The sequence below is a fragment of the Gekko japonicus genome, unplaced genomic scaffold, assembly GCF_001447785.1.
Source record: "Gekko japonicus isolate JY-2015 unplaced genomic scaffold, Gekko_japonicus_V1.1 scaffold103, whole genome shotgun sequence".
Lineage (NCBI taxonomy): Eukaryota > Metazoa > Chordata > Lepidosauria > Squamata > Gekkonidae > Gekko > Gekko japonicus.
Window position 1 is genome coordinate 898,119 of NW_015160210.1, and position 17,743 is coordinate 915,861.

General features: G+C 49.6%; 2 protein-coding genes across 2 annotated transcripts in view; one reads left to right on the plus strand and one right to left on the minus strand.

Moving 5' to 3' along the window:
* FAM83G (family with sequence similarity 83 member G) overlaps nt 1–3,494 on the plus strand; it is a 52,177-nt gene extending 48,683 nt beyond the window's left edge. The window contains exons 3-4 of the mRNA XM_015409508.1: nt 916–1,040; nt 1,320–3,494. Coding sequence (XP_015264994.1) covers nt 916–1,040; nt 1,320–3,270 — 2,076 coding nt within the window. The 3' untranslated portion in view covers nt 3,271–3,494. The remainder of the gene's footprint in view (nt 1–915; nt 1,041–1,319) is intronic.
* Nucleotides 1–17,743, minus strand: part of SLC5A10 (solute carrier family 5 (sodium/sugar cotransporter), member 10) — a 162,911-nt gene that overhangs the window by 97,399 nt on the left and 47,769 nt on the right. Inside the window, exon 9 of the mRNA XM_015409209.1 lies at nt 12,473–12,608. Within this exon, the coding sequence (XP_015264695.1) occupies nt 12,473–12,608 (136 nt within the window). The remainder of the gene's footprint in view (nt 1–12,472; nt 12,609–17,743) is intronic.

The following is a 17,743-nucleotide window of genomic DNA, read 5'->3' on the forward strand; positions in this document are numbered from 1 at the left end:
CTGTGGAGTCTTGTGAGCAAAAATTCTACTTTGCGAGCTACTGGCATTACAGTGGTGAGCGAGTGATTCGGCTGCTGCATAAATTACTTTGCTCTGGAGCCATCCCTCCTGAGCTAAGACAGAAATGTGTGAGCCGGAGGCTAAAAAAACTGTAAGCTAGCTCACACTAACTCAGCTTAGAAGGAACACTGGACGCCAGTGAGGGTGGCTGTCTGTTCGCACCCCATCACGAGAGCAGGACAATTTATACCAAAGCAATCGATTAAAGAGAAGAGCGAGACATTTGAACAGGTTCCGTTTAACCCACCGTTCTTGAGCCCGTGGGCACCTTTGAAATCCTGACGTAGCGTGGTAGGCCCAACCACAAAATGGCTGCCACAGGAGGCAGAGCCAGACACAAAATGACTGCCATGGGAGGTGGAGCCAAACACAACATGGCTGCCGCAGGAGGTGGGGCCACACACACAAAGAGAAAACCCAAGGGCATGGGCGAAGGGGGATAATTTTTTTAAAGAAATCCACCAGGAAAGAGGAGTAAGAGAGCAAACAAAAGCAACACTGTGATGGCAGCTACCAATAAGATATGATTTAAATACAGATCTCCACTGGCCAGTCAGGAGCCCTGACAGTTAACAGCTCCTGCACAGCCAATCACAGCCAATCTCCCAATCTGCCAGTTAACACCCGCCCGCATAGCCAATCAGCCCCCGCTGGCCCCACCATTTTCTAAGAGCATCTGGCAGGTGTCAGGAAAGGTGTCCTTTAGTAACACGTTGGGGACCCCTGGTCTAACCATCTAAAAAAGAGAGATAAAGGGGGAAAAAGACAAACTGGTTCTTCTCTTCTCAAAGATATTTATCTGAACAGAATGGCTTATTTGGTCTTTTTTTTTTTTTTTTTGCTTCTGTTTTGCAGCATCTTAGAGTCCGCACAATGGGGGGGAACGAGTTCTTCACCCGCTCAGCTATGAGGTTCAAGGGTGCCTTGGCTCAGAAATTCATGTTTGTGGATGGCGACAAAACCATGACTGGGTCTTACAGGTACGTGTGTTCCTTTAGAAACAGCTGAGAATCTGCGTGTTTGTCCAGAATTGCTTGATTGAGAGCTTGGTCCAGTGAGCGAGAACTTCTACAACAGATACTGGTTCGAGGGCCGTGAGAATTTCAGTTTTGTTCTGAAGAGTTCTGAGCGTAGACTTTAAATGTGGGAGGCAATTGTGGGGTTTTCTCTTCTAAAATAACTTGTACTTTATTGTATGGTAAAGCATGAAGGGATTCGCTTTAAGCCCAGAAATTAATTCTCGGTTTGCTTCCACCCAGCTTCACCTGGTCTGCTGCAAGAACCGACAGGAATGTCATTTCGGTCCTCTCTGGTCAGGTGGTGGAGGCCTTTGACAAGCAGTTCCAAGAACTGTACCTTCTGTCTCGGGCAGTCAGCCTGAAGTCCATCCCCATGGATGAGGAGCCGGAACCTGAGCCCGTGATCCTGCCTTCCGTTAGTCCTGTGACCCCGGGCAATGCTGCAGTGAAGAAACTCGTCCACCCCAAATATGCCCTGGTGAAGGCAAAAAGCGTTGAGCAGATCACCAACAGCAATCACACAAACAGTGACCAGAATCACACTGACCAACAGAGGGCAGAAGCCAAAGGGAAGGTTAGCCTGGAAGAGCGGGCGTCCAGACAGCCAAGCGACTTTGTGGAGACAGCACCTCCTATCCATCCGGGGCTCCTGAACCTGGAGAAAGCCAATATGTTCGACTACCTGCCCACTTGGGTTGAGCCCGACCCTGAACCGGGAAGCGAGGTGTTGGGTTACATTAACATTATTGACCCCAAGATCAAAATCATTCAGCCCTCTCAAATGAACCGCATTAAAGTCTGTGATATCTCCCAAGCCAAAGCACAGCACAGACAGATGCTCAAACAGAAAATGCAGGACAGCGAAAAAAATCAGAGCAACCAGGCTGCCCCTGCCTCCCCCTGCCGTCTCAATACTGCTTCTTCCTCCGTCCAAATTCCAGAGGCCCCTAACCCTACAGGACACATTCAAAAAGCCCCTAGCCCTACAGGACACATCCAACAGACCCCTAATACTAAGGGACAAATCCAGAAGGCCCTTAACCCTATGGGACACAACCCGGAGGCCCCTAACCCTACGAGACACAACCAGGAGACCCCTAACACTACGGGACACAACCAGGAAACCCCTAATGCTACGAGGCACAACCAGGAGATTCCTAAAACTACGGGACACAACCAGGAGGCCCCTAACCCTACGAGACACAACCAGGAGACCCCTAACCCTACAAGACACAACCAGGAGACCCCTAATGTTACGAGACACAACCAGGAGTCCCCTAACGCTAAAGGACACAACCAGGAGGCCCCAAATGCCACGGAACAAATCCAGGAGACCCCTAACCCTAGCCCAACTGAAAGGACTCCCAGCAAACCCAAAACTGGAGATGCTTTTGCCACTTTGGCCTTTAGCGAGCACTTGAAGCAGCCCCCATGGACAAAAGCTCATGAGCCAACAGCGGACAATGGCGTCACTCCCCCAGTCCCCAAACCGAGAACTGTTCACGTGACAGACTTTATCTCCCTGAAAAGTGTACCTGTCAGGGATGGAGCTGCCGTAGCAGAAGGCACCCAGCCGGAGCAGCTGGAAACAGACAGTGCCAGCCCAAAGTGCAAGGAAAGCCCCGCAAAGGCTGAAGACGGGGGGAGCCACTGCAGGCTGACGAGGCAAGAGGCTGTGTCTCAGAAAGCTGCCACCTGCCCCATGAACGGGGTGCAAGGGGGCGAGGCAGAAGAGGACGAGGAAGAGGCCTACCTAACGTTCAGTGACCAGGGGAGTTTGTCGGGCAGTTCGACGGCCCACAGCCACCCACACTCCAACGCCTCCTCCATCTCAGACGAGTACTTTGAGGTGAGAGACCGCTTTGGGCCCCTGCGCCGGACCAACTCTGATCTCCTCCCCAATGGAGGAGGAGGAGAGCTTAGCCCTCACGAGCACCCAGGCCTTCAGAGAAAGCTGAGCGAGCCACACGTGAGCCGGGGCACCTTTGTGAGCCCTCTAGGCAGCCCCCAGCCGGTGCTGCACGTGGGTTTGGAAGAGGCCAGCAGGCAGAGGAGGCGGAACAACAGCATAGAAGAGATTAGGTGCGTTTTGGGAAGGGGCCGTAGCCCACGTCCTTTACCCGATGGCTACAATACCTGTCCGAGCAATGCTCCACAGGTAGGATTATCTGTTGTAACTTTCTATGCATAATTCTTTTTTTGTACATGCCATGCAAACACACTGAAGTAGTTCAGTGAGACCAGCTACAATATTAGCATTCCGTTTTATTAACACATCGGAATATTAATATGTATAAGACACAGAGTGATTTGGGCAACAAAGGTAGTTATCACTTGATAGCAGCGTCGTGGTTTATCCCCGGGGGAACTATCTCCACATATGCGTTGGGTAACAGGAAGGCTGGACTTGCACGTACCCTGAATAACCGCAAAGATAAACAGCTTAGGTTCCCACACAGCAGGAAATGGGCAGTTATCATTTGAGTCTAATATGTGCCTCACTCAAGTTTTGAAAACAAGCTTGGCTGTCCACTTGTGTTTACATCAAAGGTGTTACAAAGCCCTCACGTGAACTCTGATCGAACGTGGGCTTTTCATGCTCAGAATTTAATTCCCAGGTGTGGGAAGGCCAATTCAGATCGGGACCACAGCATGCAGGGAAAAGGGACTTAAACCTTCATCTCCTGTACTATTTTCCCATTTCGAAGGGGCCCCCATGAAGTTGCCATTCACCCCATAGAGGAAATTTATATGTAGCTGTCAGTACGGGGCAGTTTCCCCAAACTCATCAGGTGAGCACAGACATCAGGGCCTTTTCGGTGGCGGCCCCACGGTTATGGAACAATCTCCCTGGCCCCCTCACTCTCGATTTTCAGAAGGCCATTGAAGACAGCTTTATTTAGGACTGCATTTGACAGATTTTTTAAAAAATTTATTTATTGGAGATTTTAAATTGTGGTCTTCTGAGTGTTTTTATCACTGTTGTTTTATTTATATTGTAAGCCGCTTTGAGTCCTGCGGGGTAGAAGCGGCTAACGAATGTCTTAAATAAAATAATGTAGAGGAATCCCTGGCACTCTGAATTCACTTCAGGCTAAGATCATGCCTGTGATCGTATAAGCAAGCCAGCAATCAAACCAACTTGACGGATCCCCTCGGGATAACGTAAATGAGCTCCGAACAAGAAGTCAAATTAGCGTGAAGGATGAAGGCAGGGTCTGGATTCCAGAAGAAGCCTCCTGTCAAATAGGGTTGCCAGGTCTGGGTTGGAAAATACCTGGAGACTTTGGGGGTGGATCCAGGAGAGGGCGGGATTTGGGGAGGGGAGGGGCCTCAGCCTGGTCCAATGCCAGAGAGTCCACCCTCCGAAGTAGCCATTTTCTCCAGGGGAGCTGATCTCTGTCAGCTGGAGATCAGTTGTAAAAGCGGGAGATCCCCAGGCCCCACCTGGAGGCTGGCAACCGTACTGTCAAATCATCCGGAAAAAATTCTGAGCTGTCCCTTCTAGCCAAACCACACAGCTCTTCCTCTTGTTGAGTTCTCCACTTCTCTCACCGGAAAGATTACAATTTAATAGCTCATGTCAAAGGACCAGAGGCAAGACGTCTGTCATTTCCAAAATTCACTTCACACCTCCGGCAGCCAAAACACATCAGGCCTCCTTTTCCCCCTCAAAAGTCTTATGTCCTGTTGCCCAAAAGTCTTATGTCCTGTTGCCCACTCTCGCTAGATTTATCCCTCTGCCACCCCAAGTCAGAAGAGAGAGCTAGCTTTGAGGGGGAACCGATCAGGGGGTTAAGAGATCCAGGGAAGAACCCCAGACAGGCTTGTTCCACAACGTGGAATTCTTGTCGTCACAAAGCCGAGGCGTGGCACAGCCAATGAACAGAAGCATGCCCTGCTCGACGGTTGTTGCAGGAATCCTTTTCAAGTGCATGCGTCATTACTCAAGAGCAAGCCCAGGACCATGCTGTCAAACAGGAAGGGTGGCGTCTGTTTGTCAACACGGCGGCAGCCCATTAGTCGGGTTGTGTGTTTCGAGGCCAATCCAAGTTTGCATTCTCCAACCAACGCCAGAATGACAACATCAAAACTCGTGTTCTCCGAGGCCTGTCCCCAAATCATCAAGAGACTAAAAACAGAAATCTATAAATGCAAACAAGATGAGGCCAGCTGTATAGCAAAGCAAGGGGAGCCGGTGGCCTGGGGTGGGGTGGGGGGGACAGATTTGGGAGGGTAGGAGAAGCCACCACCAGCTTGGGCAATTCCTAGAGATTTGAGAGTGGCGCCTGTGAAAGAGGGAGTCTAGGAAGGGGTTTCACCTAGAATCTATGGTATACCATAGAGTCTGCCCTTCAAAGCTGCCCTTTTCTCCACGGAAACTGATCTCCATCATCACAACGGATCTCTTTTTCCAAACTGTGCATTGTGATATCCAGACTACAGAGATCCATTACCCTGGAGAAAATGGCAACTCCGGAGGGCAGGGCCTATGGTATACCACAGATTCAGTCTGAAATCCCTCTCTCAATCGACCCCCTCCACAGGAACGTCCCCCCAAATCTCCAGGAATTTCTCAGGCCAGTGTTGGCATCCCTAACCCCATCTGGTCAAGCAACCCGTTCCCAGAGTTCCCAGTCATGTGCTTCTGGAGACACCAGTGGAAGCGCACCGAGGGAATGGCCTGTTCCATTTGGCCCCTAGCATTTCATGCTCAGATGCAGACTGAAGATGGAGGCTTTATGTAGCTATCACGGCTAATCGAGGTTGATTGTGCGGACTCTAATCTGGGAGAACCGGGTTTGATTCCCCACTCCTCCACTTGCACCTGCTGATGTGACCTTGGGTCAGTCACAAGCTCTGGCACAGCTGTCCTTGAAAAAGAGCCGTTTGTGTCAGAGTTCTCTCAGCCCCACCCACCTCACAGAGTGTCTGTTGTGGGGAAGGGAAGGGAAAGGAGTTTGTCAGCCACTCTGAGACACCTTTGGGTAGTGAAAGGCGGGGTATAAATCCAATCTCTTCTCTTCTCTTCTTCCTATCATCCTCCAAGTATAGATCTAATTCCCCTTAAAAGCAGTCCAAGTGGCCATCACAACATTGCAACACCCTGAATTCAAAAGATTAATGACTCACTACGGGAGAAACAAGCATCCCCTTGTCTGATCTGAATCTAATTAGGATTGACCACATCGGGTGACAGTGAATTTTAATGAAACAACGTTTGAGTCCAGTGGCACCTTTAAGACTAACGACGTTTTATCCTGGGGATAAGCTTTTGTGTGCGTGCACTGTGAATTTTAACGTTTGGGGAAAGTGGACAGAGCCCTTTCAAACGGCGCATCATTTTATAAAACTCCACCATTTCTCTTTCCCGTCGTGTCATTTCTTAACTTCTCTCCTCAAATGCCTTCAGAGCAAGACCCCTGCCCACGTTGAGAGCTAAGAAATTTTAATGCCCCCCTTGAAGATTTATAACGGGTAATTTCCATTCTCAGACGTCTGACCAGCCTCTTAACGGGTCCCACAATTCCAAGGGGTTGTTTGTTTATTTAGATCGGGGGGGGGGGTGTTTCTCCCATGCAGTAACCACGGAAACCATGGCTCCCGCCTAGATCTTTCCTGGTGCCTGCCCGGTATTTCTAGAAAGTGGGCAGGGTGAGGTGAAGCTTTCGCCCAGCAAGGCTCCTGATTGGCCACTAGAGATTTGATTGGCCAATTGCTTTGGCCGCCGCTGCCACCTCAGCTCAGGGATCTTCCTCTGTGTTACTGAAGTTAAGCTGCAGCAGCCATTTTGAGGCTGGCCCCGCCTCTTGTGGCAGCCATTTTGTGGCTGCGCCCAGCACACTGGGTCATAATTCCAAAGGTGCTCGCGGGATCAAAAATGCTGGAGGCCTCTGATTTAGATATTTTTACCTTGCTTTTCTCCCCGATGGGGATCCAAAGTATCATACAACATCACTCCCCCCCCAATCCTCCAGCTTTATCCTAACAAACACCCCGCGAGGTAGGTGAGGCCGAGAGAAAGCAACCAGCTCAAGCTCACACAGACAGAGAGGGGATTCGAACCCGGCTCTCCCAGATGCCAGTTTGGCACGCTAAGCATCACGCGACGCTGACTGTCGCCCACACAATACTGCTTCCGCACGCTTAGCGCCAGCAAGCAGGCTTACTGCCACGGACCACATGACACCGCGGCACTGCAGATGAAACAACCTACCCGAGCCCCAAACATCATATGCCTGCTTTGTACCGCCTAAGAAGCTTTAAAGTTGCCCTTCATGTGGCAGGATTTTGCAAGACTAGGCGTGCCAAGGGCTTTGAAGCTCTTGACGCCGCCTCTGGGTCAGGCTGTTGTTAAGAGAACTTTCAAGAAGCTTCGTAGGGCATTCCCACGGGGTGCCTGTCCATTAAAACCACCAAAACCTGCCCGGCGCATTTTCTTTCGTGTAAAATATGAGATGTGTCCGAAGGGCAATTCTGTGTCCCTATGGCCGAATGCAGATCCATGAGGGTTTTGTTCCGCCCACCCCATCCCCTACATACAGGCTTTACCAGTTAGTCAGTTTCAATAAACCAGTTAATACACTTTACCAGTTAATCAGTTTCAATAATAAATTTGTTCCCTGGCAGGTGTGGTGTAGTGGTTAAGAGTGGTGGACCCTAATCTGGGAGAACTGGGCTTGATTCCTCACTCCTCCACATGCAGCCAGCTGGGTGACCTTGGGTCAGTCACAGTTCTCTCAGAGCTGTTCTCTCAAGGGTAGTTCTCTCAGAGTTCCCTCAGCCCCACCTACCTCACAGGGGGTCTGTTGTGGTGAGGGGAAGGGAATGAGATTGTAAACTGTTCCGAGACTCCTTCGGGTATTGAAAAGCAAGGTCTAAAGACCTAGACCGATTTCCTACAACCCTCTCCCCCAATTGTATGTGTCAATTTCCCACTATTTGCTGCGTGGCCGCATTTTGCCCTGCAGCTTCTCCCGATTTCCCCCGTGTCTACTCAATCCTAAAAAAAAAGGATGATCCCAATCCTTTTGCAATGTTATTTATTCTACTTGCACTAGCACTTTGCCTATGTTTTATTCTGCCTTTCAACCAGCAGTATTTTCCAGGTTTGCCACTATTTACTTTTCTTCTATTTATCACCCCATTGCGACATTGAGGAATTTCAGATTACCCTTTTTAAGCCGTTTTGAAGCCATTTTTGATCCATCGTGGAGTAAACCGGTATAGGGCTGCCATTTCACACATGGCTTTTCCTTTCCAGTAAAGAGCTGGATCTGAAGCAGTTTGCCATTTCAGACTGCACCACTTTTTCCCGCTTTTCCCCTGCTGTTTTTCGCCCACACGGGCGATCTCCGGCTTTTTTTTTTAACGTTCGCTTTAGAGCTCTATACCGCTATAGTGCTATACAGGGGTCTTGTTGTAGAAAAAGAGCTGCCGGAGCTCATTAGCATAACTCATTAGCATAACTTATTTGCATATGCCACGCCCCCTGACATCACCGGAAGTGACAGAAAGCCACACCCCCTGACATCACCGGAAGTGTGTCAGAAGGCCCGGCTACTTACCCTCCTGCTTCATCCTCATTCCCAAACGGAATGAGGATCGAAGCAGAGGGCGGGGTAAAGAAGGGGGCGGGGCTTCACCACGTGACCGCCCCGCCCCCTAGAGGTTCTCTTCCGGAGCTCCGTACCTGAGAGCTCCCCCCCGACTAGAGCCCTGGTGCTATAACACAACACTCCAGGCATTCCAATGGGGTTGATATAATGCTGTTGTGTTATAGTGTTATACCTTTATAGCGCTATAGAGCAAACATTTTAAAAAAAGCCGGAGATCGCCCGCGCGGGCAAAAAACCGCAGGAAAAAGTGCATTGGAACTGGGAGAGGAAACTGAAGACTACTTGGAAGCGGTTGACAGATAAAACGCTTCAGCCCCATTTCCTAAACGGGACAGAAGGGTTTGTGTGTGAAATTACAAATATATTCCAGTAGGGAACCGGTTCTAAAACGGTTCTGTCTGATATGACAGACCAGAAACCGTTTGGGAACCGTTCCTCTTCCAGATTATATTGTCTGTCTGAAATTCCTCATTGTGATTTCATTCCGGCTTGCCTCTTCCAGGTACAGTTGTCCAAACGATGTTATTGCTGGAGACTATTTGTGCAATTGCTTGTAATTCTGTTGTTTTAGCTGATCGTTTTTATCGTTTGAACTGTTTTTGAAGTTGCCTCAGAATTTTATTTTTATTTTTTTAAATTGGGAGGTTGGAGTAGAAAATGTTTCCAATAAATCAATAAAGTAATGCAATTCTCAGACTGCTTCCAGAACTGCTAAGAGAACGTTAACTTGTGCCGAAAAGGGTTTATTCCTCCTGCAATTATAAGAACACAAGAGAAGCCAATGTTGGATCAGGCCAATGGCCCATCCAGTCCAACACTCTGTCACACAGTGGCCAAAAATACCAGATGCCATCAGGAGGTCCAGCAGTGGGGCCAGGACACTAGAAGCCCTCCCACTGTTTCCCCCCACAAGCACCAAGAAGACAGAGCATCACTGGCCGCAGGCATAAAGACATAATAGAAGCCATGTTGGATCAGGCAGTTATAAGAACACAAGAAAAGCCAATGTTGGATCAGGCCAATGGCCCATCCAGTCGAACACTCTGTCACCCAGTGGCCAAAAATACCAGATGCCATCAGGAGGTCCAGCAGCGGGGCCAGGACACTAGAAGCCCTCCCACTGTTGCCCCCCATAAGCACCAAGAAGACAGAGCATCACTGGCCGCAGGCATAAAGACATAATAGAAGCCATGTTGGATCAGGCCAATGGCCCATCCAGTCGAACACTCTGTCACCCAGTGGCCAAAAATACCAGATGCCATCAGGAGGTCCAGCAGTGGGACCAGGACACTAGGAGCCCTCCCACTGTTGCCCCCTCCCCCAAGCACCAAAGAAGACAGAGCATCCCTTGCCCCAGATCGAGAGTTCCTATCTATATGTTGTGGCTAATAGATATCTACTATCTATTATGAGCTGTGTCTGTTCCACTCCCGTGCCGCACAAGGGAAGAAATTCGCACTCGATGCTTTTCTGGTTCAAGAAATCAGGTTTCTAGCCCTTATTGACTGCAAAGTTAGGCTCAAAGCTAATGAAATGAAATGGTGGGGGGGTGCATGGACAGGACTAATAAGGATAAAGGGTAAAACATACCTCTTTGCTCCTTCCCCTGACTACCCAAATAATTTTTCAAATAATTGAGAAATGACTTTTTACATCACGTCACACCGTTTACTTTTTCCTCGGCGGAAGACTCTTCATTCCTTAAACAGAACAAATGGCCAATAGTCCCTCTAAGCTGTGGAGTCTTGCGAGCAAAAATTCTACTTTGTGAGCTACTGGCATTAAAGCTGTGAGCGAGTGATTTGGCTACGGCATAAATTAGTTGTCCTTCCTGAGCTAAGACAAAAATCTGTGAGTTGGAGGCTAAAAAAACTGTGAGCTAGCTCACACTAACTCAGCTTAGAGGGAACACTGCAAATGGCCTACCCATATCTTGGCCTTACAAACAGGACTGCAAACAGGACTGTGTTTATCCCTCTGAGGATGCCGGTCACAGCTCCTGGCAAAACGTCAAGTCTTACAATGCCAAGACCACAGCCGTATAACCCAGAACATCTACAGCAGCTAAAGAACTGCAAACAGTTAGTCAATTAATTCATGGGCAATTAATGAGGTCAGTCAGCAAATTAAGACGCTTTTGACAAAATTGTCACTTTTGGTACTTTGCCGGCGGCCGTGACTATCTCTGAACCGGCATCCCGCCCTCCTCGCCTCGGAGGGAACCGCCTCTCCTAAGACGGTCCCTTCCATGTAAACAGAACGAAAGAATGTTCGTTTCTGCAGAATTATTGTTTCACTCGTGAATCAGCAAACACCCACATAATGGCTAGACAAAGCCTGACTTCTGAGCGACTCAGCAGTCGCTCAGACCACAAGCTAAGCCCACATTCGGAAACCTTGGTATCGAAAGCCGTTTCCCTAACACCGCCTGGGCTGCCACTTAAGTCCACCTGTTCTTTAAGACACTTCCAGCAACACAATCGGCATGGCGGGGCACACCCGAAATGACACTGCTATGCAGATATGATGGGGAAGGAAGGTCAGGGATAATCAAGATGGAGCCGGGCAGAATTACAGGAAAAACTTTGTTACCCGGCACTCAGTTATCCAGAACTCTTATTATCCAGCGCTTCAGAGGGGCCCAGCCCGTTCCTCCAGCCACCATGCCCTTGAATCTTTGGGAGAGTGTATTCTTCATGGACACCTCTCCAAACAGAGCGTTGAATGGCTCTGGCACTGACAGATGATGTCATCTTTGGGTGCCCAGTTCCCCCCTTGGTCTATCAGCAACCAGTTCTGCAGGAGAGGATTGTGCCCCCTGCCAATCCACTCGTCTGCCTGCTGTGTAGGACAGTGCCACGGCTCTGGGGGAAGAGTCCCACCAGCCGTGGGAGCAGTCACAGTGTTCCAAGGAGGGCAGGGGGTTTGGTCACTGCAATTTCCTCTGAGTGGGGGGGGGGGATGCAACAGTTTATTTACTGACTTCGTTTCTCCCCAACGGGGACCCCCAAAGCGACTTATAACATTCTCCCCCCTCCATTTTTTCCTCACAACAACCCTGTGAGGTAGGTCAGGCTGAGAATACATCACCGGCCCAGGGTCACCTAGCAAGCTTCCATGAAGCTCCAGTATCCAGCACATTTGATTATTTATTTATTCACTGAATTCATTTACACCCCCGCCTTTCTCCCAAATGGAGACCCCCAAGGCGGCTCACATCAATCTCCTTTCCTCCATTTTATCCTCACAACATCCCTGTGAGGTAGGTTATGCTGAGAGTGTGTGACCGGTCTAAGGCCACCCAGCGAGCTTCCACAGCATGAGTGGAGATTTTAATCTGGTTCTAAGAACACAAGAGGAGCCAATGTTGGATCAGGCCAATGGCCCATCTAGTCCAACACTCGGTCACACAGTGGCCAAGAATGGCCCCTAATATCCATTCTCCCAGATCCAAGCCCGATGGTCTTCACCACCACACCACAGAACGCTGGCTCTCAGTCTCCTTGAATGCCAGATAACAAAGCTTTTACTGTATCAGACAAGACGAAGCCTAAGACGTAATTTAGTGATTCAACAGAGGATGAAACACAAGGGGAGGATATTGTAGTGGGAGCGTTCAAGAGGCGGACAACCGCTTTGAAAGCCGCATCACAATTGGACAATTCATGAATCCTACCGTTATTACTGAACTTCCAACTCATCGTCTTCTCTAAAAGAAGAAACCGTACAATAGTCAACACAAAGAATTCCCAGTGTCTTCTTTCTGAGGTTTACCTGGATATAAGATCCGGCTGATCATTCCGGGCATGATTATGACAATCATGGGCAGCATTTTTAAACAGCTGGCGAGGATGGATCCGGCCTTGGCGTGGTTCAGGTCTCTGGCCGACAGAGATCTTTGGACAATCACCTGCCAGGAAAGAAGAGGGTCAGAAATCTAGGTTGGGCTTACTTCTGTCCAGAATTCACACCTGGCCTCGATATTAGCTGATTTTTTGTTTGTACTCTCAAAGGTGATGCACAGAAAACTCAGCAAAAAAAATTTATTTACTTGTTTTCACTTACTTCACTTCTACCCCAGTTTTCTCACCAAGGGGGTCCCACCCCCCACCCCAAAAATGGCTAGCAACATTCTGAAAATAGATTCAGGTGGGGTCGCCGTGTCGGTCTGACGCAACAGAACAAAGTCAGAGTCCAGTCAGACACCTTTAAGGCCAACAAAGTTTTAATTCTGGGTATAAGCTTTTGTGTGTGTGCACACTTCTTCAGATATCTGAATGCACACAAAACCTTATACCTAGATAGAAGAGGAGGAGGAGGAGGAGATTGGATTTATACCCCACCATTCACTACCCAAAAGAGTTTCGGAGCGGTTTACAAACTCCTTTCCCTCCCCCTCCCCACAACAGGCACCCTGTGAGGTAGGTGGGGCTGAGAGAGCTCTGACAGAACTGTCCTTGAGAGAACAGCTCTGACAGAACTACGGCTTGCCCAAGGTCATCCAGCAGCTGCAGGTGGGGGAGTGGGGAATCAAACCCGGTTCTCCCAGATTAGAGTCCGCACACTTAACCACGACACCAAACTGGCTCTGTTTGTTCGGTTTGAAGAAGCGTGCATGCACACAAAAGCTTATACCCAGAATTAAACTTTGTTGGTCTTGAGCTGTGGTGGCTCAGGATTTATACCCCACCATTCACTACCCAAAAGAGTTTCGGAGCGGTTTACAAACTCCTTTCCCTCCCCCTCCCCACAACAGGCACCCTGTGAGGTAGGTGGGGCTGAGAGAGCTCTGACAGAACTGTCCTTGAGAGAACAGCTCTGACAGAACTACGGCTTGCCCAAGGTCATCCAGCAGCTGCAGGTGGGGGAGTGGGGAATCAAACCCGGTTCTCCCAGATTAGAGTCCGCACACTTAACCACGACACCAAACTGGCTCTGTTTGTTCGGTTTGAAGAAGCGTGCATGCACACAAAAGCTTATACCCAGAATTAAACTTTGTTGGTCTTGAGCTGTGGTGGCTCAAGGGGTTCAGACGCTGAACTGCAGGCTGTGGAAGGTCGGTAGTTCAGCAGTTCGAGACCCGAGTGTGCCGCATGACGGAGTGAGCTCCCGTCTCTAGTTCCAGCTCCTGCCAACCTAGCAGTTTGAAAGCAAGAAATTGCAAGGAGATAAATAGGTGCCGCTTCGGTGGGAAGGGAACAGCGTTCCATGCGCCTTGGTGTTTAGTCATGCCGGACCCATGACCACGGAAACGTCTTCGCACAGCGCTGGCTCTTTGGCTTTGAAACGGAGATGAGCACCGCAACCCTAGAGTCGGACTCGACTGGCTTTCGAGCAAGGGAGACCTTGCCTGACTGGACTCGCTCTGGCGAGGGGATTTGGGGGGGGGATTCCAGGGTGTCCCCGAATGTGATGATGTCATCTGGAACTGATGTAATCACATCAAGGAATTGTGTGGGGAACGCTCTGGTTTAAGGGCAAGACTTTATGGTAAAACCGGCCTAAAACCATAGAGTTTTGCCCTTAAACCAGAGAATCCCAGCGTGATGACATCATTTCTGGGTGATATCATCACGCAGGGATGGGACTGGGAAGCCTAACTCAAATTTTGTTCCATTTGCAAAAGTACACGTTCCCCGCAAATACTTGATCAAAACCGTCTTTCCAGAGCTGCTCTGTTTCAAAAAGAGGTGGGATGGGGTGATCCATGGAAAATTCCAGAAATCAGCCAGTTGTTTCGATCGTGGTGTGAACATTTAGTATTTATTTACCTAAATATGTATACTAAGGTACTTATTGTAGACCTGGGGAAGGCACGGAACAGGAAACCCAAACAGACCAGAGAGTTGGAGCACCTCGTGCAACTAGGAGACCCGAGACTTTGGGGCTTTTTAGTGCAGGCAAACAACCAAGTGGGAAATGAGTGATAAAATCACAAAACATTTAGACGATGGGACATTGGTAAGATTCTTCTTCCCTTCCCCAAAGGCTTGGAGGTCAGAGGCACCCAATGAAGCTGATGTGGGAGGGGAAAAAAGATAAAGGAAATTGTCCATTGCACCGTAATTAACCTGTGGAACTCACTGCAACAGAACGCTATCAAGTGATCACAAATGATGATCGAGATAAATAAAAAATGCAGCAAGACATGAGCAGCGGCCAGGATTTTAAGATTTAAAAATACGGCCGAGGCCTTCCCCTGATGTTTCCGTCTAACGCTGAGATTCGGAGGTTGACTGCCCCTAGATGTGGAGGTTCTGTGCAGTCGTCCTGGAAGGAGGACATCCTTTGGAATGATGTTTTTCCAAGTATGTTTCAAACCAAAAATAAACAAGTTCAGCCTTGCCCTGATGTTTCTTCCTAGCACTGGGATTCAGAGGTAGACTACCCCTACGAGGTTCTATTTAGTCACCAGGGCATAAGAACATACTATAGAATGATGTGTTCCCAAGTTTATTTCATAGCAAACCAAACAAACAAAAGCTCCTTGTAGCGAGGTTATGGCAACCTGTATAGCACAGCATGCAGCAGTGAGAAAGTTACCCATCAGCAGTATGTACTTGCGGAGGGCGTGGGCCGCGGGGCTGGCAAAGTGACTCCTTGGCATGTCCCTCTTTTCATCTGGGAAACCGCAGAGGGCGTGTCTGTCTTTGACTCTTCGGTGGCCGCAGGCAAAGCGGCGTGGCTCCCGACCCCACCCCCTCCACCCCTCCCTCCCAGTGCCCCAAATCCTTTGCAGAATCAAGAACAACAACAGCGCACCTTACAGACCGGTGGCTAAGATAATGAAGGGGAAGTGTTTGCAACGCCCGGAAAGCACCATGCGGGCGCGAAGCTATCATTAGCAAGGGTGCCTGCCACCTCCAGCCCCCTCCCACAACCTCACAGCCAGTGGTGCTTAAAAGGGGGCCTAGATCAGGGGTGTCGAACTCATTTGTTATGAGGTCCGGATCTGACATAAACGAGACCTTGTTGGGCCGGGTGTGTCATAAAAGGTAATGCCAGGTAGCGGAGATCTAAACTTTAGAAAGGACACAAACACAAAGATTTTTGTTTTAAAAGAAGAGATTGGATTTATACCCCGCCATTCACTACCCGAAGGAGGCTCAGAGCGGCTTACATAACTCTAAAAGAACCAGTACTTCAGGTTGACGGACAATCTTAGGATCTCCTGGCTATACTACACACAATGCCATGCAATAATAATATTTATTATTACCCCCTCTCAGCCTATTACCCTACCTCACAGGATTGTAGTATAGCCAGGAGATCCTAAGATTGTCCGTCAACCTGAAGTTCTGGTTCTTTTAGAGTTATGTACCACTAGGTGGCAAGCTAAATTTATTATTTGGGCTGAGACAGCTCTGAAAGAGCTGTGACTGACCCAAGGCCACCCAGCTGGCTTCACGTGGAGTGTAGAACCAAACCCAGTTCTCCAGATTAGATCCCATTGCTCTTAACCACTACTCCACGCTGGCTCTCGCTGAGAGGGGGTGATGGGCCAAAAGTCACCCAGTGAGCTTCCAAAACAGAACATGGATTTGAACCGGGGTCTCTGAGAGCATAGTCTGAAGAAATGCACACGAAAGCTTAGACCCACAGTAAAACCTTGTTGGTCTGAAAGATGCCACCGAATTCTAACTTTGTTCAAATCCTAGCCTGGCGCTCTAACCACTATACCAACGCTGGCTTAGGCTGCATACGAGCCACGCCAGTGAGGCATCCTCAGACGCCACCGCCATCTCCAAAGCTGCACCAAGTCATCCTGAAAGCCGACCATCCCGTGCCTTACTCACGGGGCTCCTGCACTCTTGTCCCCATTTCACAGATGGGGAAAACTGACCGCAACAGTCTCCAGGTCTCCTGAAGTCCCGTTCCTCCCACCCCAATGAGTTTGGGAGAGCCCGAGCATGAACACGCATGACGCTCCTGTCACCCCATGACTCAAAGGAAGTGTGATTTACACCCATTCGGGCGGCATGCACAGACAATACCGGCCCCGTTTTGGGCCCTTCCGTGGAAGAGGAGGTGAGCCCTGGTGACTCACGGCCTGCCACCCTGACACACACAACACAGAGGAAACACAGGCCTCTTGGCAACCACAGGAAAGTGCCGGCATTTGGTAGATGCCAGGAGGCCAAGAGGCAGCCAAGGTGCAAGGGCCACCCAAGGAGAGCCAAGCGGGGCGCGGAAGGCAGACACGGTTCCCGGCGTGGGACTGAGCCCTAAAGCCACTACCACGAAGGGGTCCACGTGGGCACCTCTGGAAGTGCAGGGAATGTGTTTGGTCACCGGTACAACTGGCGCTCGTGACCCACAACTGATTTTGACTTGTGCTATCCCGAGTTGCCAGCGTGGTGCTGTAAGTCACATGTCAGACTAGGCACCAGGAGACCTGGGTTCAAGTCTCCGCTCTGCCATGGAAGCTTGCCGGGTGACCTTGCGCCAGCCACACATGCTCAGTCTGACCGACCTCACAGGGCTCCTGTGAGGATACAGTGGGGGAAAGGAGGATGTTGTAAAGCCACTTTGGATCTGCAATGGGGGGTGGAACGTAGAGTATAAATCAAGGATCCCCCAACATGGCGCCCGCCAAGTGTTTTCAGAAAGTGGGTGGGGCTTTTGCCTAGTGAGGCTTCTGATTGGCCACTGGAGATTTCATTGGCTGTGGAAAATTTTTATTAATGTTGCTTTGGCAACAGCTGCCAACACTTCATCGTGTGACCGATGGTAAGCTGCGGCAGCCATTTTGCTAGAAAAGTGGAAATTTAGGAAGAGGGCCTAGAAAATGGCTGAGGGAACCTTGCCGCTGTGAGCACTGATAGTGGCCCTCTGTCTCACACAAACAAAATATTTTATTCAGTCCATTTACAGCCCAACTTTCTCCCCAATGGAGGTGCCAAAGCGTCTCATGTTGCCCTTCCCTCCATTTTACCATCGGAGGAGGAGGAGGAGGAGGAGGAGGAGGAAGAAGAAGAAGAAGAAGAAGAAGAAGAAGAAGAAGAAGAAGAAGAAGAAGAAGAAGAAGAAGAAGAGGAGGAGGAG